This window comes from Scyliorhinus torazame, chromosome 10 (genome assembly GCF_047496885.1).
Source record: "Scyliorhinus torazame isolate Kashiwa2021f chromosome 10, sScyTor2.1, whole genome shotgun sequence".
NCBI lineage: Eukaryota > Metazoa > Chordata > Chondrichthyes > Carcharhiniformes > Scyliorhinidae > Scyliorhinus > Scyliorhinus torazame.
In genome coordinates this window covers 225,802,804-225,824,057 of record NC_092716.1, presented here as the reverse complement: position 1 = coordinate 225,824,057, position 21,254 = coordinate 225,802,804, and the positions used below count along the sequence as shown (strand labels likewise).

The 21,254-nt window shown below is 47.5% G+C and overlaps 1 protein-coding gene across 12 annotated transcripts in view; it reads left to right on the top strand.

The window, feature by feature from the left end:
* scube2 (signal peptide, CUB domain, EGF-like 2) overlaps positions 1-21,254 on the top strand; it is a 239,031-nt gene that overhangs the window by 101,158 nt on the left and 116,619 nt on the right. For 9 of the 12 annotated variants that reach the window (XM_072466498.1, XM_072466495.1, XM_072466497.1 and 6 more), the window contains 5 exons: positions 4,112-4,228; positions 7,264-7,386; positions 9,779-9,895; positions 16,384-16,506; positions 17,040-17,156. In XM_072466498.1, the coding sequence (XP_072322599.1) occupies positions 4,112-4,228; positions 7,264-7,386; positions 9,779-9,895; positions 16,384-16,506; positions 17,040-17,156 (597 nt within the window). The remainder of the gene's footprint in view (positions 1-4,111; positions 4,229-7,263; positions 7,387-9,778; positions 9,896-16,383; positions 16,507-17,039; positions 17,157-21,254) is intronic. The other 3 variants (XM_072466505.1, XM_072466504.1, XM_072466494.1) reach the window with 2 other exon arrangements.

Here is a 21,254-nt window from a genome sequence, read left to right as displayed (position 1 = left end):
ACAAGACATTCTGTCTACCACACAATTTAAGATAATCAGTTGAGTTCATAACTTAGCTCATTTACACTTGCTAGAAGTGACATACATTCCTACGCAGGGGACTGTTCTCTGCAAACAAAAGGAATATGTTCAAACTTTGCATCTTTTTTGAATTACCTGGGCACATGCGGAACCTATAGTTTCCCATTGCTTTCTCCATGGCAACATCTCAGCTAATGAAAGCCGATTTGCCAACCAATCACCACCCTTTTCTCCAGTAGTATAAATTTTTGTCATCGTTTGAAATTTGGCATGCTTGCATTTGTGATGAATGAAAGACAGAAAGCTTCAGCAACGTGTCTCTCTTTTGAGAAACATTAATGTTCTGCATTATCAGGTGACTGATTCTGCGGATACATAAAAGACACCGAAGAAATCAGAATAGGGATAGGACCACTGAGAGAAAAACATGTTAAACCCCAGGTAATGACAGTGAAATGGCAGACATATTAAATAAATGTTTTTCTTCAGCATTTATATGGGATGGTGAGCATAACATTTAGAAGAGGTTGACAAGGATATGAAACCATTTAAGATAGAAAGTTGGAGGTAATTAATAAATTAATTAAACTTAGAGAGGCTAAACCCCTCTAGATGGATTGCATCCATGCACACTAATGCTGTACATCAGAAAAAGGAATGTGAAGAAGATTGGTAAACAGCTCATACCATTTCTATATTTAAAAAGGAAGATAGAGTAAGTCTAATTAGCCTAACGTAAATGGTAAGGAAAATAATGGAATCCTAACTCAAAGATTTAATAGAAAAGCATCTAGAAACTCAAAACATGTCACCACAGATTCCAAAAGGGAAAGTACTACTTAACCAACCTTATTGAGTTATTTGAAAATGTAATATATTTGGATTTCCAAAGGGCCTTTGATAAGGTACCACATAGGAGATTCGTAACTAAGGTCAGACTACGTGGAGTCGGGTTGGACAGAAAATAGAAAACAGAGTGAAACTTAAAGGTGGGACGTAATTTCTGCGATGATTGGGACCATTGTTGATCACCATTCCGTGTCCATTCCCAGAATTTACCATTGCACTTTCAAATTCCCCCAAAATCTACAATTCATCATAACATTTCTTCAGTGACTGAATTTCCAAATCATACCCACACCACAGCCTTTACAGCTCTTGTCCCCATTAGAACAAATACTTTTTCTCACCCCAATCATTACCCTGGTATACACCTCTTATCCACTCCCTTAAATCCAAGGGATTCAGATTTGAATGTCTTCAGTGAACTACTGGTTTAACCATTCATCATCAGATTTTCTCATCCACTTACAGTATTATTGGGAAATTACCTCCATCACAGAACATCTACATCCCTGAACTCACACCTTTCTCTCTAGATTCTATCCTGAATTGCTCTCACTAATCTCTTCTTGTCAATGAGACCCACTTCCCGCACTCTTGTTCCTATTCCAACTAAACCGCTGACCACTAAATTTTCCTTCCTGGGCCCCATGTTAGTTCATATTGTTGACAGTTCTCTCTGTGCAGGTATTGCTTCCCCAGCCTCCTTAACCTTCCCTGACCTTGCAAACTGCATCATTTTCCTCTCTAACTAGGGCAGTTCCATCCAGCTGGTGAATGCAGGAGATACATTGGAGGAGAACGATATGTCAACTGTGTTGAAGGCTCTAGGCAGGTTTGCAGGATGAAGGAGAGTAGAAAAACACAGCCACAATCACAAAAAACATTATTTGCAACTTTGACAAGGCTGTTTCAGTATTGTAGCCAATGCTCTCTAAAGCCCTTAAACACATTGGGCTGGATTCTCCGCCGGTGGGATTCTCCGTTGTGCCAGCAGCGCACCCCATGCCCGTGGGTTTCCCGGCAGCATGGGGAGGCCACATTGGGAAATCCCATTGGCAGGTGCTGGGAACGGAGAATCCCCCTGTCAGCGAGGACACACCGTCCAAGAAAACACAGATGACAGACTGGAGAATCCCGCCCATTGCTTCTAAAATTCCTGTCCGTTTTTCTTGCAATTGAATGCCTCTAATCAGGATTCTGACCTGACTACAATACTGAAACAGCCTTGTCAAAGTTGCAAGTAATGTTTTTTGTGATTGTAACTGTGTTTTTGTATCCTCCTTCATCCTACGAACCTGCCTAGAGCCTTCAACACAGTTGACATATCGTTCTCCTGCATTCACCAACTGGATGGAACTGCCCTGGTTTGGTTCCACCTTATCGATTGACTTGTAGTTAAAGTATCACCTGCAATGTCTTCTCCCACTCCAGCATTGTTAGTCTCTGGAGCCTTCTAAGGATTTTCCCAATATCCCCTTCTGTTTCTCATCTACATGTTACCCCTTTCTTGATATCATCAGAAAACAAAAAATCAGGATCCACATTTATGCCAATGACAATCAGTTGTATCTCACCTCTTTGGCTCCTCAACTCTCTCTGATTTACTACACTGCTTGACTGACAGCCAATATTGGATGAAGAGAAATGTCTTCCAACTAAATATTGGGAAGACTGAAGTCACTTTCTTTGGTCCCCACCATAAACTCCTGGCCACCTTTCCATCCCTGATAACTGTCTTAATCTGAGTAAGACTGTTTGTAATCTTGGTGTTGTGTTTGACCCTGAGATGAGTTTCCAATCGCACTATCAATAAAACTACTTAGTTCACCTCCCTTCTCTTTAGTCTGATGCCTCAGCTCTACTGCTGCTGAAAATCTCACCCATGCATTTATTACACTGGACTTGACTTTTCCAATAACAACAACATGTGTTTGTAAAGCACCTAATATAAAACATCTCAAAGTGCTGCACAGGAGTGTAAGAAAGGAAACTTTGGCACTGAGTCACATAAGACGACATCAGGTTAAATGGCCAAAATCTTGGTCAAGGAGTTCCATAAGGAGTGAACAGATATTTAAGAGGGAATTTCAAAGCTTCAGGGTCTGTGCATTTGAAAGCATGGACAGCAATGGTGAGGCGATTAAAATTGTTGAAGTGCAAGAGATGTGAACTGGAGGAGCACCAACATCTTGGAGCTGGAGGAAATTACAGAGACGGGGAGAGGTGTGACTATGGAATAAATTGGAAACAAGGATGAAAATTTAAAATCAAGGCATTGCTTGGACCTAGAACCAATGTAGGTCAGCAAGCTCTGGATTGATGGGGGGAATTGGACTTGTTACAAGTCAGGAGAGAGACAGCAGAGTTTTTGATGACCTCAAGTTTATCGAGTGTAGATCATAGGAGGCCAGCCAGAAAGGGTTCAGATGCTCTCCTCGCCAAGCTCCAATTTTCTGCTTTACAGAAACTTGCGTTCATCCAAAACTCTGCTGTGCTTATCTTAACCCACTTCAAACCTTGTTCACCCATCACCCTGCGTTTTCTGACCATCACTGGTGCTCTGTCCAATCATGCCTCTAATGTCTCCCTCTGTGACTTGGTGTCATATCTTGTTTTATAATGCCTCTGAGCAGCGCTGTGGAACATTTTATAATGTTAAAGGCACTTTATAAATACATGTTGTCCTTGTTGACACAAATCCAAAATGAAATACAGAAAAATTTTCTTTACCCAGAGAGTGGTTAGAATGTGGAACTTGCTACGAAAGAAACAGTTAGAGTCAATTGCATAGACACACTTAAGAGGAAGCTTGATAGACACATGAAGGATAAAGAAATGGAAAGATGGATTGGTGGGATTAGTTGAATGATGAGAGCAAGTTCATGGGGAGCATGAAATACACTGATATTGACCTGTTGTGTCAAATGGTCTGTTTCTGTGCTGTAAATACCCTACAATACTATGTAAAACTGCCGACTATTTTCATCATTAAAGTGAGGGATATTCAAAAACATCACTCAATGCTTCTATCATAAATTAATAACGGCCAGATATTTTGAGTTCATTTAATAATCTTTATTAGTAACACAAGTAGGCAGACATTAACACTCCAATGAAGTTACTGTGAAAAACAATTGGCTGACAATTTTAGCCTTATAGGGTCACGAGGACATTTTAATGAATTCAAATGGTAAAATTGCAAGATTAGAAATTGGTAGCAAATAATTTTCTCCGCTATCTACAGAAACATGTGCAGTCAACAACGGAGGCTGTGATCGTACCTGTAAAGACACCTCAACTGGTGTTCGGTGCAGCTGCCCTGTAGGATTCACTCTGCAACCAGATGGAAAGACTTGTAAAGGTTGGATATCAATTTTTAATCACTTCTGTGTGTAGTAGACAATTTGGCATGTTTAAATACCATGGACGGGATTCTCCATACCGCCGCACCCGTTTCCTGGTGCAATGCACCCCTGCCGGCAGTGGGATTCTCTGTCCCGGCAGCCGGTCAATGGGGTTTCCCATTCTGGGCACCTCCACGCCGACGGGAAATCCGCGGGCGTGAGTGCGCTGCCGGCGAAATGGAGGATCCTGTCGACGGAGAATCTAGCCCAATAGGTTTTAACATTTAGACTTTCTTTCATCTTATAATTCTTATTTGTTAACATTTGATGATGAAATATCTGTTAAAATAAGTTTTCTTAGAACCATAGAATTCCTAGAGTGCAGAAGGAGGCCATTCGGCCCATCCATGTGCACCACCCCTCTGAAACAGCACCCTACCTAGGCCCACTCCCCCACCTTACCCCATTAACCCCACAAACGCACCTAGCCTGTACGTCTTTGGACTATGGGAGGAAACCGGAGTACCTGGAGGAAGCCCACGCAGACACGGGGATGACATGCAAACTCCACACAGGCACCCAAGGCTGGAATTGAATCCGGGTCCCTGGCGTTGTGAGGCAGCAGTGCTAACCATTGTGCTATTTTGCCGCCCAGTTATTAAATGTGTTCTCATTAAATGTGTGTTATTTTTGTGGTACATATTTACTGCGAAGCGTGGGGCAGTACTGAGAATTAAAATAAAATAGTTTGGTAATCGTTTTCTTTTTTGAACTTAATTTTCTTCCATTTTAAAATTTTTGCTTACATCATTATTTTAGTTGAGCATTCCAAATCCAGATAAAGCAGAATCTGTTTATAAGTAAGCAATTCTAGGAAGTGTGATCATTGTTTAATATCAATTTTAAAAAATGATAATGGAGAATATAATGGGACTAGAAATATGGGGCGGGATTCTCTGGCGGGGCGGGGGGTCCTGGCGCCGAGGAGTGGCGTGAACCACTCCGGCGTCGGGCCGCCCCAAAGGTGTGGAATCGTCTGCACCTTCAGGGGCTAGGCCGGCCCCGGAGTGGTTTGCGCCCCGCCGGCCAGCGGGGAAGGGGCTTGGCGTCACGCCAACTGGCGACGAAGGGCCTCCGCCGGCCGGCGCGAGTTGGCGCATGCGCAGGAGCGCCACCATGTGCTGGCGTCATCCTGGCGCATGCGTGGGCGGGTTTGTCTCCGCATTGGCCATCGCGGAGTACCACAGCGGCTGATGCTGAGGAATAGAGTGCCCCCACGGCACAGGCCCGCCTGTGGATCGGTAGGCCCCGATCGCAGGCCAGGCCACCGTGGGGGCATCTCCCGGGGCCAGATCCCCCCCGCGCCCCCCCCCGAGAATTCCGGAGGCCGCCTGCGCCGCCAGGTGCCGTTGGTAAGGACATACTCTAATTTACGCCGGCGGGACTGGCAAAAAACGGGCAGGACTTCGGCCCATCGCGGGCCGGAGAATTTGGGCGGCCCTGGTGCCCATTGAGTCGCCAGTTTGGATGGTGCTGCCGAAAGAAATGACTATATCATGCTGTTGCTTGACTAATCTGTGAGACTGGTCTCCCAAATTATGGCACAAGCTCCCAGATTTTAGTAAGGAGGACTTGCAAGGTCGACAGGGCTGGGCTGGCCATTGTCCGTTCTGGTGCTTGGGTCGATGCTGGTTGGTCCGTCCAGTTTCATTCTTTTTTTGTGTTTTCGTAGCGTGGCTTACTAGGCCAGTTCAGAGGGCACTTAAGAGTCAACCACATTGCTGTGGGTCTGGAATCACATGTAAGGATGGGTAAGGGTGGCAGATGTCCTTCCCTAAAGGACATTAGTCAACCAGATGGGTTTTTACGACAATGGTTTTGTGGTCATCATTAGACTTTTAATTCCAGATTTTTTATTGAGTTTAAATTCCACCACCTGCCGTTGTAGCATTTGAACCCGGGTCCCCAGGTCCCTGGATTACTAGCCCAGCAATAATACCATTGCGGCACCGCCTTCCATTATTCTTCTGTACCATTGATAATTATTCATGCTGTCTAGTTATTAACTTACTGATTTACCTTAAGAAAACTCATACTTTAAACCTATCTTTTAGATATCCTTTTAAACTTATCTGTGTTTTTGGAAAGATCCCCAGTTTCTCCAGTCTGTTCTCAGATACCTCTGATCCCTGATATTCAGTGTATCTCTTCTTGTATCCGCTAGTTTTGATTTGCTGATACCTCTTTGCTTTTCATAGAAACGTAGAATTTACAGTGCTGAAGGAGGCCATTCGGCCCATCGTGTCAGCACCGGTCCTTAGAAAGAGCACCCTACCCAAGCCCACACCTCCACCCTATCCCCGTAACCCCACTTAACCTTTTTTGGACACAGAGAGCAATTTAGCATGGCCAATCCACCTAACCTGCACATCTTTGGACTGTGGGAAGAACCCAGAGCACACAGGGAGAACGTGCAGACTCCGCACGGACAGTGACCCAAGCCGGGAATCCAGCCTGGGACCCAGGAGCTATGAAACAACTGTGCTAACCACTATGCTGCCCACTACTAACTATTTCCCTACTAACAAAACCTACGACACCAAATGCATTAAAAAAAAAACTTTACCAGCTTTACCTCCCAATTTAAAATATTTGTATATCTGAATCCCTAAGTCTCTTTCCAGTTCTGCGGTAATTCAATCTATATATCCGGCCCCATTCATCGTCACAAAATATGGAATTGTAAACCCAAATTTGTAGATGACACTAAGATGGCTCAGTAAATTGTCTAGATGGGAAGAGAAAGTAACAAAGGGACAAGTGGGCAAAAACAATGGTAGATGAAGTTCAATGCGAGATGTCTGAGGTTGTTATCCATTTTGCCCTTCTTGAGTTCCCTCTGTTCTTACGTACTTTTGATAAATTATTTATGCACTATAGAAATCGATTCACTGGTTTACCTTTAAATGGCTTTTCTCGGATTGCTTAACATGTTAAATGTAAAATGTTAAATGTACAAGTACTAATGGCCTTGAATTAATTTAATTTGCAGACATTGATGAATGCCTAATCAATAATGGAGATTGTGATCACTTCTGTAAGAATACTATTGGCAGTTTTGACTGCAGCTGCAAGAAAGGTTACAAACTCTTAACAGATGAAAAAACCTGTCAAGGTTGGTTTAAAAATGTTTAGGATTATTTAAATCATCTGTCTCTTAGGTTTTTACAGATTAGGGATTCATGTCTTGGGACATATCAAAGGGCAGCATGGTAGGATTGTGGTTAGCACAATTGCTTCACAGCTCCAGGGTCCCAGGTTCGATTCCAGTTTGGGTCACTGTCTGTGCGGAGTCTACACATCCTCACCGTGTGTGCGTGGGTTTCCTCCGGGTGCTCCGGTTTCCTCCCACAGTCCAATGATGTGCAGGTTAGGTGAATTGGCCATGATAAATTGCCCTTAGTGTCCAAAATTGCCCTTAGTGTTGGGTGGGGTTATGGGGATAGGGTGGTGGTGTTGACCTTGGGTAGGGTGTGCTCGTTCCAAGAGCCGGTGCAGACTCGATGGGCCGAATGGCCTCCTTCTGCATTGTAAATTCTATGATTAGGAGGCTAAAAATGTGTTTACATAATGCTGCTTCTAGACATTGCTCATTGAGATTGATTCGCCGGGGAAGATAGCTTTGCAGGTTCTACCTTAACAGGATTCTCCATTAATCTCAATGAGGGTGCCACAGGTAGCAGCCTGCAGCCCTGTCCATCCCCAAGTTATATAGGTGGCATGGTCGCATAGTGGTTAGCACTGTTGCTTCACGGCTCCAGGGCCCCAGGTTCGATTCCCGGCTTGGTTCACTGTCTGCGTGGACTCTGCACGTTCTCCCTGTGTCTGCGTGAGTTTCCTCCAGCTGCTCCGGTTTGTATATCCAAAGATGTGCAGTTTAGGTGGATTGGCCATGCTAAATTGCCCTTAGTGTCCAAAAAGGTTAGGTGGGGTTACTGGGTTATGGGGATAGGGCAGAGGTGTGGGCTTAAGTAGGGTGCTCTTTCCAAGGGCAGACTCGATGGGCCAAATGGCGGCCTCCTGCACTATAAATGTTATGAAATCCGTGAAATATGACTAGTCTAATTAGTACTGCTTTGAAGTGGTGCTATATGAATGCATTTTCAGCCCAAGGTCTTCAAGTTACAGTTTATGTTGAAAACTATGATAAGTCTTTAAGAATTGATTTATAAAAGCCAATCATGTGTTCTAAAACTTTTATAAAAGCTTTTATCTATTTGTTGAGTTATTCTACATTTTTCAGTCTTGAAATATAATTAAAGAGCACTTCAGATTTGCTTATCGCCAACAAGCAAAGGGATTGTCTACAAAAGAAAATTCAAAGCTACATTAAGTCAGTTAAACAAATATTATTCTGTGAAACTGAAAATAATGGCAACAGATATTAATTTCTAACATACCGGGATATTTTTAATCAGTCATGGGTGTTTGCGCAACATGTGTGAAAACATGTGGACAACTTGTTTTACATGATATATAAAATCAAATCATTAATAAGAAAATTAGGCACACTGTGAAATGGGCAGCTAACTCTCTATCAACCCTTGTGTGTTACTATTTAAGTCAAGTTTCATTCCTTTGGCGGTTTGTTGAGCTATGCAGGCCAGTAAGATCGTCATTGGAACATGCCTAGAGCCAATCATGAATACACTCAGATCTGTACCCAACCACGGGCTGCCAATTCAGGAGAAAGAGTTTAAAAGAGCCTGACAGAATCAGTGCAGGGGGTTTTCAGCCCCTTTTGGAAACCTCTGTGACCTGGCAATATTTCAACATATTCATGTTTATGATGTGGAATTGTGACACACCCAAGTTCTTGTTTGACAAGATGGTGATGCTATTTCTTTGGAGATCATCCTCAATTATTCACTTTCTGAAAATAGATTCAAGTAACAAAATAATTGAGTAGAAAGATTGATATAGCTTTTTGTTATTTATCATATTAAAGCTATTGATCAAGCTTATTTTAATATATTTGTTGATGCCCCTTTCTTTGTAATTTCCTCTGTAATATTTGATACTTTATTTTATCCATGAAACATTTCATAGTCGAGCTAAATCCTGTTCTCATCCTTGGGTTTAATTTCCTCTGAGGTTTGATGTTAATGTATTTGTACAAATTCCCTCTGGACCTCAACACAAGTGTTACCTTTTACCAATGGTTAAAAACCATTTGATAACAGAAGGCATTAAAGCCATCCTTGTCCAAAAACAGTCAAATTGCAGCACGAGCCACTAGATAGCAACCTGAGGGTTCATTTTTTAAAATCCCTTTCCTAGTCCAGAGGTACTGGACTAATTCTGGCAACTTCCTGCCACATGACATTGTGATCAGTGAACACTGGAGATCAGAACAGGGACTTCCTTGTTTAGCATTTCACAGCATCATGACATTTGATGTATTTACCGGAAAGCTTGAGTTTCTCTTCTATTCTTCATTAGTCTTTTGTGTTTAGATTGTAATTGATTTCTTCTTTGTCCTCACAGTATGTTCTTTTCAATTGTAGATATTGATGAATGCTTCTTCGAAAGAGCTTGCGATCACATATGTATCAACTACCCAGGATATTTTGAATGCGTTTGTAAAAAGGGATATACCCTGTATGGATTGATTCATTGTGGAGGCAAGTCAAAATGAGTATTTCACAGGATATTCTTCAGAGTACATTTTTATTCCGATATTTTACACTATTAACGGTTGAAGCACACATGAGGAAAAAAGCAGAGAAAAGGCATGGGCGTGACCTTCCCAAAAGGGAACAAAGTCCCCGAGCGAGTGCCGTGCTGAGGAACACGTGGCGTGGCTATTCAACGTGACTCGCTTTGAATAAGGGGCCCTAAACGGGAACACGCGGCCGAGGCCGCACATAGCCCCGTTTTTTACAATGGGGAGCTCTGCTCACCGGAAATGCCCATTGCAGCACGAGATCGGGATGGCATTTTTAAATGACGCCCTGATATCTGAAGCCCAGAAAAAAATCCCCGACCTTCCCACCACCAGCCCGAACGCATCTTGGGAGTGTCCGCCGGCCCCCTCCCCGCAACACCCACGGCGGGCAAACCTGGCCTGATGGCGCGCAAGCAAAGAATGCCAGCTTGGCACCGCCAACCTGGCAGTGCCACCTGGGCAATGCCAGGCTGGAACCCATGCGGCATTGCCAGGGATCCCCTTGGAGACCCCCATGAGAGCCGTACCGTCTGGTCCCTGTTTGTGGGGACTATTCCCGAACAGCGCTCGCCTGAGGTCCCCGAGGTGAAGGAATTCAATTCCAAAGCCTCAAGTACCTCCGGAATCTGCACATTAGAGTAAGGCCCCGCTCTAATATGCAAATTTGCCAAAAGGCGATCCCGCTCATAGTGGGCGGTATTCCCCTTGCAATTGATCCCAGGAATAGGGTATCCCGGCTTTCACCGGCCACTCTGTGCCGCGGCGAGCTGCTTTTCCTGCGCAATGTGGCCGGAAGATCGCACCCACAGTTTCTGATGACTGATTTTTTCATTATCAAAGTTGCTATCTTGTCTCTTGTACATCTGTGAAATCTACTGTGCTCTCTGGCCGAGAATGAGCTATAAAGTTCATGCACCAATGCTGCTCTACGATTGGATGATAGGCATCCAAGAGGTGCAATCCTGACTCAGCTGAGATCAGTTATTTTTTGTGTGGTGAATTGCAGGTATGAACTGATATATCATTCCATGGCACTGTATGTTAGATCATTGACTTTCTCTGTGTAGCGCACAATGACTTACACGAGACGGGAAGCAATGAAGTCTATCTAGGCTTTATTAAGCGAGACTTGTTCCCCAGCAGCTCAGCAACAGAATGAGGCTGCGGGGAGAACTCACCCTCTTATACTCCGCCTTCAGGGCGGAGCCAGAAGTCAGCAGATCCAACCAGGACCCGGGTCCTGTCAGCCAATAGCCTCTCGGCTTCACAGGTACCATATTACCCCTAATACATACCACCACATTCACCCCTTGTTAAAAAAGAACCCGGCGGGGTGGTGGTTCGCATGGTGGTAGGGGTTTACAAGGCTGGCCCTGGAACAAATTTTGGACTGTGGATATACATATTTAGCCCAACATTTAGCTATGTACAAGTTTGTCAGAACTATTTACAATAAGGAAAAAAAACATTTATTTTGCAACAAAATTCTTGCTTTCTTGGTGTCACGCGGATTCCACGAGTCGAGCGGGAGGTCTGGTCTTCCTCGTCGATCGCCTCAGCCCCGGGGGTGGTGCAGGTGCTGGCTCGGGCGCTGTCGTCTCCGGGAGCGTTGCGCTGTTTGTTCCTGTTTTACTCCTGGGCGGGCACGGGAGGAGGACCGATACCCCCCGGGAAGGGGGCGGTCGCGGGGTGCGCCGGTGGCAGGGAGGGGGTGATCGGTGTTGGGGGTGTGTGTGTGTTGCCGGCGGGCGCCAGGTCCCGTAGGGAGACCGTGTCCTGTCGGCCGTCTGGTACGCCATACCGTACTGCGGGTTCGCGTGAAGGAAGGTGAACCCTCTCGACCAACGGGTCCGATTTGTGCGCCTGCACATGTTTCCGGAGCAAGATGGGTCCTGGGGCTGCCAGCCAGGTCGGCAGCGACGTTCCGGAGGAGGACTTCCTAGGGAAGACAAGGAGGCGCTCGTGGGGCGTTTGGTTAGTGGTGGTACACAGCAGCGACCGGGTGGAGTGGAGAGCATCCGGGATGACTTCCTGCCACCGGGAAACTGGGAGATCTCTGGACCGTAGGGCCAGTAGGACGGTCTTCCAGACCGTGCCGTTCTCCTTCTCTACCTGCCCGTTCCCCCGGGGGTTGTAGCTGGTCGTCCTGCTCGAGGCAATGCCCTTGCTGAGCAGGAACTGACGCAGCTCGTCACTCATGAAGGAGGAACCCGTGTCGCTATGGATGTACGCGGGGAAACCGAACAGTGTAAAGATGGTGCCAAGGGCTTTAATGACTGTGGCCGCTGTCATGGGGCAGGGATGACGAAGGGGAAACGGGAGTGCTCGTCCACCACGTTCAGGAAGTATGCGTTGCGGTCGGTGGAGGGGAGGGGGCCTTTGAAATCCAAACTGAGGAGTTCAAAGGAGCGGGAAGCCTTGATCAGGTGCGCTCTATCCGGCCTGAAAAAGTGCGGTTTGCACTCTGCACAGATGTGGCAGTTCCTGGTGACTGTACGGACCTCCTCCACAGAGTAGGGGAGGTTGCGGGACTTTACGAAATGGTAGAATCGAGTGACCCCCGGGTGGCAGAGGTCCTCATGCAGGGCTTGGAGGCGGTCTATTTGTGCGTTGGCACATGTGCTGCGGGATAGGGCATCGGACGGCTCGTTCAGCTTTCCGGGACGATACAAGATCTCATAGTTATAGGTGGAGAGCTCGATCCTCCACCTCAAGATCTTGTCATTCTTAATTTTGCCTCGCTGTGCATTATCGAACATAAAGGCTACCGACCATTGGTCGGTGAGGAGAGTGAATCTTCTGCCGGCCAGGTAATGCCTCCAATGTCGCACAGCTTCCACTATGGCTTGGGCTTCCTTTTCCACTGAGGAGTGGCGGATGTTTGAGGCGCGGAGGGTCCGGGAGAAAAAGGCCACGGGTCTGCCCGCTTGGTTAAGGGTGGCCGCCAGAGCTACATCGGATGCGTCGCTCTCGACCTGGAAGAGGAGGGTCTCGTCGATGGCGCGCATCGTGGCCTTTGCGATATCCGCTTTGATGCGACTGAAGGCCTGGCGGGCCTCTGTCGACAGGGGGAAGGTAGTGGACTGTATTAGCGGGCGGGCCTTGTCTGCGTACTGGGGGACCCACTGGGCGTAATATGAAAAGAAGCCCAGGCAACGTTTCAGGGCTTTGGAGCATTGGGGGAGGGGAAATTCCATAAGGAGGCGCATGCGTTTGGGGTCGGGGCCTATCACTCCATTGCGCACTACGTATCCCAGGATGGCCAAACGGTTTGTGCTAAAAACACATTTTTCCTCGTTATATGTGAGGTTCAGGGCGTTAGCGGTCTGGAGGAACTTTTGGAGGTTGGCGTCGTGGTCCTGCTGATCGTGGCCGCAGATGGTTACGTTGTTGAGATACGGGAACGTGGCCTGCAACCCGTGCTGGTCAACCATTCGGTCCATCTCCCGTTGGAAGACCGAGACCCCGTTCGTGACGCCAAATGGGACCCTTAGGAAATGGCATAGCCGCCCGTCTGCCTCGAAGGCGGTGTACCTGCGGTCACCTGGGCGGATGGGGAGCTGGTGGTATGCAGACTTGAGGTCCACGGTGGAAAAGACCTTGTACTGGGCAGTCCGATTGACCATGTCGGCTATGCGGGGTAGAGGGTACGCATCTAGCTGCGTGTACCTGTTGATGGTCTGACTATAGTCTATGACCATCCTTTGCTTCTCCCCGGTCTTCACGACTACCACCTGGGCTCTCCAGGGACTATTGCTGGCCTGGATTATGCCTTCCTTCAGCAACCGCTGGACTTCAGACCGGATAAACGTCCAGTCCTGGGCGCTGTACCGTCTGCTCCTAGTGGCGACGGGTTTGCAATCCGGGGTGAGGTTTGCAAACAAGGACGGCGGTTCAACCTTGAGGGTTGCGAGGCCGCAGATAGTGAGTAGGGGTATTGGGCCGCCAAATTGGAATGTTAGGCTCTGGAGGTTACACTGGAAGTCTAATCCCAGTAATGTGGGGAAGGACGTAGAGACTGTAGTTCTTAAACTCCCTCCCTAGCACCGTTAGGTTCGCGATGCAGAACCCTCGGATCTCCACTGAGTGGGATCCTGCAGCTAGGGAAATCTTTTGCGTGCTTGGATGGATGGACAGAAAACAGCGTCTTACCGTATCTGGGTGAATAAAACTTTCCGTGCTCCCGGAGTCGATCAAGCATGGCGTCTCGTATCCGTTGACCAGCACCGTTGTTGTCGTCGTTTGGAGCGTCCGGGGCCGCGATTGATCCAGTGTCACCGAAGCCAGTCGTGGCAGTAGTGTCGCGGCGTTTTCTTTGAACCCCGTGGAGCCGTCTATGCTGGGGTCCTTTGTTGTCAACCAAGATGGTGGCGTCCATGAATCGCACGCGGCTGGGGGTGGACAAAATGGCCGCCCCCATGAATCGCACGCGGTCGGGGGTGGACAAAATGGCCACCCCCATGAATCGCACGTGGCTGGGGGTCACAAGATGGCGGCGCTCGTCCTCTCCTTGTGGTGTCCGGGACCCAAAATGGCGGCGCCCGCGGGTCGCACATGGGACGCTGGGGGTTGTTCGGGATGTGTTGTCCTCGTTCTTCTCCGGGGATTGCGGCGACCCCCTGGGACCGCACACTGCCGCGTAATGGCCCTTTTTGCCGCAGCTTTTACAAGTAGCTGCGCGGGCTGGGCAGTGCTGAGGGGGTGTTTCGCATGCCCGCAAAAGTAGCAGCGGGCCCCCCCGGGATGGTCTGGCGCTCTAACTGCGCAAGCTTGTGGAGGGTGCCGGGGAGTCGGTCGCGACGGGGTCTACGGAGCCCAAGGGGCTGCCGTGCGGTCGGGGCCGTAGGCGCGGGCGTTTTGGGCGGTCACATCAAGGGAGGCCGTGCCTCTGAGAGTCCTAGCGACTCTCTTTCTAAAAGTCTCTGACGAATTTGGGGAGAGTTCATCCCTGCCACGAATGCATCTCGAATTAGCAGGTCCGTGTGCTCGATCGCGTTCACCGGCGGGCAGTTGCAGTTTCGTCCCAAAATCAGCAGCGCGTCGTAGAATTCGTCGAGCGATTCTCCGGGAATTTGCCGTCTCGTCGTGAGTTGGTGGCTTGCGTAGACCTGGTTTACGGGCCGAATGTAGATGCCCTTCAGCAACGCGAGCGCCGTCGGGAAATCCTCCGCGTCTTCTATAAGTGAGTAAATCTCCGGGCTTACCCTCGAATGCAGGACCTGCATTTTCTGCTCTTCCGTGATCCGGCCGGGGGCCGTTCGAAGGTAGCCTTCGAAGCATGCTAGCCAGTGTTTGAACACGGCTGCCGAGTTTGCTGCATGGGGGCTGATCCGCAGGCACTCCGGGGCGATCCGGAGCTCCATAGTCTTTTAAGCTCGCTTGATAAATTGTAGCGCACAATGACTTACACGAGACGGGAAGCGATGAAGTCTATCTAGGCTTTATTAAGCGAGACTTGTTCCCCAGCAGCTCAGCAACAGAATGAGGCTGAGGGGAGAACTCGAGCTCTTATACTCCGCCTTCAGGGCGGAGCCAGAAGTCGGCAGATCCAACCAGGACCCGGGACCTGTCAGCCAATAGCCTCTCGGCTTCACAGGTACCATATTACCCCGAATACATACCACCACACTCTGTCACTTCATTTAGTATAAGTAACAGTTCTTTTTCCTTTCTAATTTCTCTTCTCCTGCCCAGGTTTTAGCAACTCAATCTCAGCCATGGGCACAGGCAGTCCTATGGTTCCTCTTCCTGTATCAGCCTATTGGACATCTATGGCTGGATATGCACTGACAGGGGACATTTCAACAGCAAGCATAAATCTCACCCTGTAATTATCTAATTACAGCACAATAGCATAGTGGTTAGCACTGTGGCTTCACAGCGCCAGGGTCCTGGGTTTGATTCGCTGCTGGGTCACTGTCTGTGCAGAGTCTGCACGTTTTCTCCGCGTCTGCGTGAGATTCCTCCGGGCACTCCGGTTTCCTCCCAATGTCCAAAGACGTGCAGGTTAGGTGGATTGGCCATGATAATTTGCCCTTAGTGTCCAAAAAGGTTAGGAGGGGTTATTGGGTTAGGGGGGTAGGGTGGAAGTGAGGGCTTAAATGGGTCGGTGCAGACTCGATGTGCTGAATGGCCTCCTTCTGCACTGTATGTTCTATGTTCTAATGGTCACACCTGAGCACCTCGTGGCAAAAATAATTTAAATAGCAATGAGTTACTGAACCATGGACTGATCATTACTCCCTCTCTAACCCCAGAATAATGAGGCCAGTTGTAGCATCTCCACTCCAGTTGCGATCAATATTTGCCTGTATGCCTCACCAGAGCGCTGTGGTGACTGTTACCTTGAGCCACCAAGAGAACCAGTATAAAACTACACTTTGTAATTCTGAAGTCATAGTTTTCCCCTTTCGGTAGAAATACATTGTTGTTCCTGATTTTTAGACATCGACGAGTGTAGCATCAACAATGGAGGCTGTGAACACAGATGTGTAAACTCAGTTGGAAGTTACGAGTGTCACTGTCATCCTGGCTCCAAACTACATTGGAACAAGAAAGACTGTGTTGGTAAGAAACTATATGGAGATATTTATTGTTGTATCCTTTCGTTTGCCAAATCTATAAATATGCCAAATCTTTAAATGGGTCAGATCTGGATAAACAGTCAGACCTGTTCCTCCAGTTCATGGATCCTCTGTTTTACTTATGTGAACATGTTTACTTTTAATGTAGTTTTCATTACCATTTAGTATTTGCCACAAGAGTAGAACAGGAGATACTTTTTACTAATTTCTTTGTGATTTTTTTCATTTCTCAGCAATGATCCTAAGTGATTTCTCTCTCTCTAGCATTGGTATTTTCCCTCTGAAACTTGTGTTGGATGATTGTTTATGTTTATCATTCTCCTATAATCTGTACAGTTTACCTTTTGTTGACTTCCCTTTACTGGGCAGCAGAAGATGGTTGACGTAACATGAATTTTGCCACCATACTGCCTTCCGTGTAATTTGGACGCAGAGTAAAATTTGACTTGAAAGCTAATTGTGGTAACCATGTAATTAATGTTTTCCATGAGTTTGTCATATTTTTATCCTCTTTAGAAGCAGAGAAGCTCCTACCAACTAAAGTATCAACCAAAGCCCTTCTTAACTGCAGTAAAAGAGGTGGAGCTGTTATGTGCTCTCTGAGCTGCCAATCAAATGTATACTTTGCTGCTGGTGAGTTTATTAATGCAATGTTACATAGGTTTTCCTTATTATTCAATATAGCTTTAGTACAACATATTTTAATTTTTAGAAATATCTTTCAATTGTATAGTCCACTGATTGCTGAGGGCATTGGGTACTGAGTGTCATATTGCAATATTGAAAGCAGTTCCTAAAGTTTCACATTTCTAGAATCACAGTCCTGTAAGAAGAAATTGTGAGACAGCAATGGGAGTTAAAGGCAAGGGATAGAATTTCTGTTCAGTACCGCCAATAATATTGGCAAAAGCCAGGCTAACTTAGCACTGCAGCCTCACAGCGCCAGGGACCCGGGTTCGATTCTAACCTCGGGTGACTGTCTGTGTGGAGTTTACACGTTCTCCCCATGTCCGGTTTCCTCCCGCAGGCCAAAGATGTGCAGGTTAGGTGGATTGGCCACACTAAATTGCCCCTTAGGATGGGGTCGCTGGAATAGGTCTGGGGATTGGGCCTAGGTAGGGTGGTCTTTCGAAGGGTCAGTGCTAGCACACTGGGCTAGCCTTTCAATATTGTGCAGTGCAGAATAGCACTTTAACCAGTAGATTAATCTATTTAAATGCATCTGGAAACCTTTCCACTTTTACAATGCTGCTCTTTCATTTGACAGCTTGCCAGTAGTCAGAAGTGACAACTTGGCAACCACAATATTTAATGGTCACTTTTCCAGTCACAGCACTGTCATTACTCATTTTTCTAAACACAGATATAACACGGTAAAGTATTTCAGGGTGAGCTGTAGAGGAGGCAACACAATTTTACCCTCCTTTTTCACTCTTCCTCCCTCCAATCCATGGTTCACCTCTCCACTCTGCAGGTGTGATTTCGGAGTTTTAGAAGTTTTAAATGTCCACTTCTGCAAAGATGCTGGCAACTTCTAAATAGTAATGTGTGGGGTTTCCAAAGGGCCCCTACCCCACTCTGCAAACAGTTGCTGGAGGTGGAAATGGAGGCAGAACTTTGCCACTCAGTGGCCATTTTCTTCCCAATTTCTAAATCTGTGCAGTGCCAAAATGTCTGGAAAATCTGGCCCCTTGCATTTGTGATGATGCAAATACATTTTTGTTGGAAACTTGAACCATAACCAAACTAGGACAATATCAGGCACATGCATATTGGTACAATGTTTCAATTGAGTCCAAAATGAAAACACTCCACACCAAAAGATTCAGACGCCAGTGGAAGCAGCAAGTGTGAAATCCGAGTCATACAACTCTAGATATTCTTGCTCAGATTTTCCGAGCCTGTGTGCTGTGGAAAGTATGATGTGGTCAGATCAAATTCTAAGCATTTTGACATAACCAAACGAAAGCTTATTTATCACTTACCTGCTAAGATAGTGAAGGACATGGGGCGAAATTCTCCATCCCGCCGCGCCACATTTCTGCCCCGATCTGCCGGCGGGATGCTCCGTTACACCGGCCGGTCAATGGGGTTTTCCATTGTGGGGCAGCCCCACGCCGTCGGGAAACCCCCGGGCGCCGGCAAAACGACTCCCGCCGGCGGAGAATGACGCCCAAGGTGCCTGACTGTGTGAAAGTTTAAGGACAGATACATAAACATCATTCATAGTCTGCAGTAGTCTCCTGCATGGACCTGAATGATTACCTCTGCACATTTTGACCCCCTCTTTCCAGGAAGCCGTGACTCATTCAATTAATTTGAATCAGCGGTTTGACAGCATGGGGCTGCTCAAGCAGAAAGGTGGAAGGTATAGATTAATACATTAGTAAAGGCACACAGTTCCAGAAGCATTTGTACAAGAAACAGAAGGATGTTCGCTGATGATTGCACAATGTTCAGCACTGTTTGTGACTCCTCAGATACTGAAGCACTCCATGTTTAAATGCAGCAAGACCTGGACAATATCCAGGCTTGGGCTGACAAGTGGCAAGTAACATTCACACTACACAAGTGCCAGACGATGACCATCCCCCACAACAGAGAATCTAATCATCGCCCCTTGCCATTCAATGGCATTACCATCGCTGAATCCCTACTCGCAACATCCTGTGGGTTACAATCGACCAGAAACCGAATTGGACTAGCTATATAATAGCATGGCTTACAAGAGCAGGTCAGGGACTCGGAGTGCTGTAGTGAGTACTTCCTCACCATCCTGACTTGAAAGTATAATGTTGTTCCTTTACTGTTGCTGGGTCAAAGTCCTGGAACTCCCTCCATAACAGCAATGGACTGCATCTGTTCGAGAATGCATCTCGCCACCACCATCTCAAGGGTAATTAGGAATGGACAATAAATATTGGCCTAGCTTGTGCCACCCACATTCAGTGAATGGATTTTTAAAAAGCAGGGCAGTTTATACAAAGTGAGAAATAGATAGAATGGCAAAAGGTGAAGCGTCAGAGACCCCTGAAAGAAAAAACAGTAAAAGCAGGGAAATAAGAATACTGGCCCGAACTGGTCTTGTATATCTTAATATGAAACATCAGTAAAAACTGGGAAATAAGAATACCAGTCTGAACTGTTTATTTCCAAAATGAAAACAAGAAGGGAATGTATAAGTGTCACAGCATCCTGGACTAGTGTACGGTCAATTCCAGACCCACTTGTCCCAAAGTCACAACACAGGTGAAATTAGATTTTATTTAAAATTCCCAAGGTCTTTGGTTGAGCCCAACAAACTATGGTTACCAAGTGATGCACAATCAATTACTCTCGAGACAAGGTGAGTCATAACGAATAGGCTTTAATCAGCTAGAACTGTACCCAGCAGCTTTGATACAGAAAGTGAAGGCTGCTGGGACGGCATTGGTTCTTATACCCCGCCTCTCAGGGCGGAGCTATGTACGTTAGCCAATGGTAGACTCCTAGGTCTAGCCAATGGTCATCCACCTTTCAGGTACTGCAATACCTGGTATTACCACATTCACCCCCTGTTAATAAAGAACCCAGCGGGGTGATGGCCAGCGTTACTGTCGCCTTTTGCATGGTAGGACCAGGTATGGAGGTACCGTGATGTCGAGGGTAACAGAAAAAGTGTTTTTGTTTTGTTTTATGGTGCAGCAATCAGACGATCGGGTGGCCTGGTTGTCCTTCTGGAGCGTCTGGGCTTCGGCGATGATCCTGGTGGGGGCCCCGGCGGTTGTGGCTCCGGGAACGTGGTGTCTTCCTCCCAGGCAGCTTCGTCACCCCTAGGCGGCGCTGTTGGGGTGAAAAGTGGGCAGGGGGAGGGGCGCCTGTAGGGGGCGTCGGTGCCTGTTCGGCACTGGGTAGGGGCGGCGGCAGTACTGACCCTCCGGTCAGGTGCTGCATGGAGGGTGGGGGTGGGGCTCCGGCCAGGTCCCGAAGGGAGACCATGTCTTGGCGGCCGTCGTACGTAGGCGTACTGGGGGTTGGCATGCAGCAGGTGGACCCTTTCGACCAACGGGTGCGCCCTCACATGTTTCCGCAGCAGGACAAGTCCGGGTGTCGCTAGCCAGGTTGGGAGCGAGGTCCCGGAGGAGGACTTCCTGGGGAAAACAAGGAGGCGTGTCTGGATTGTGGTAGTACAGAGCAGCGACCGAATTGAGTGAAGGGCCACTGGGAGGACTTCTTGCAAGCGGGAGACTGGGAGATTCCTGGACCGAAGGGCCAGCAGGACGGTCTTCCAGACCGTTCCGTTCTCCCTTTCTACCTGCCCGTTTCCCCGGGGGTTGTAACTGGTCGTCCTGCTGGAGTCGATGCCTTTGCTGAGCAGGAATTGACGCAGTTCGTCGCTCATAAAGGTGGACCCCCGACTTCCGGGTTGCGGCGATGCGGAGCTAAGCCGCGCGAGTCGGCAGCTCCCGCAGAAACGGACTTTTGGGCCCGCTAATGGAGCCCCAACGGACCTGTAAAAGAAAAAAACAACCCGTGGGGAAGAACGGAGGAAGCCCCCTACAGCCCTGCATGGACCGGACCCGCAGTGAAACAGCGAGGAAAGCGGCCCTGGAGCAGCGGGAGAAGAAAGAAGAAAAAAACAAAATGGCGGCGCCCACGGACAGAGAGGAGATGAAAGAGTTTATCAAGTGCTGCTTCGAGGAGCTGCGTAAGGAGATGGTGGCGCCTATACTTGGAGCAACCCAGAAAGCC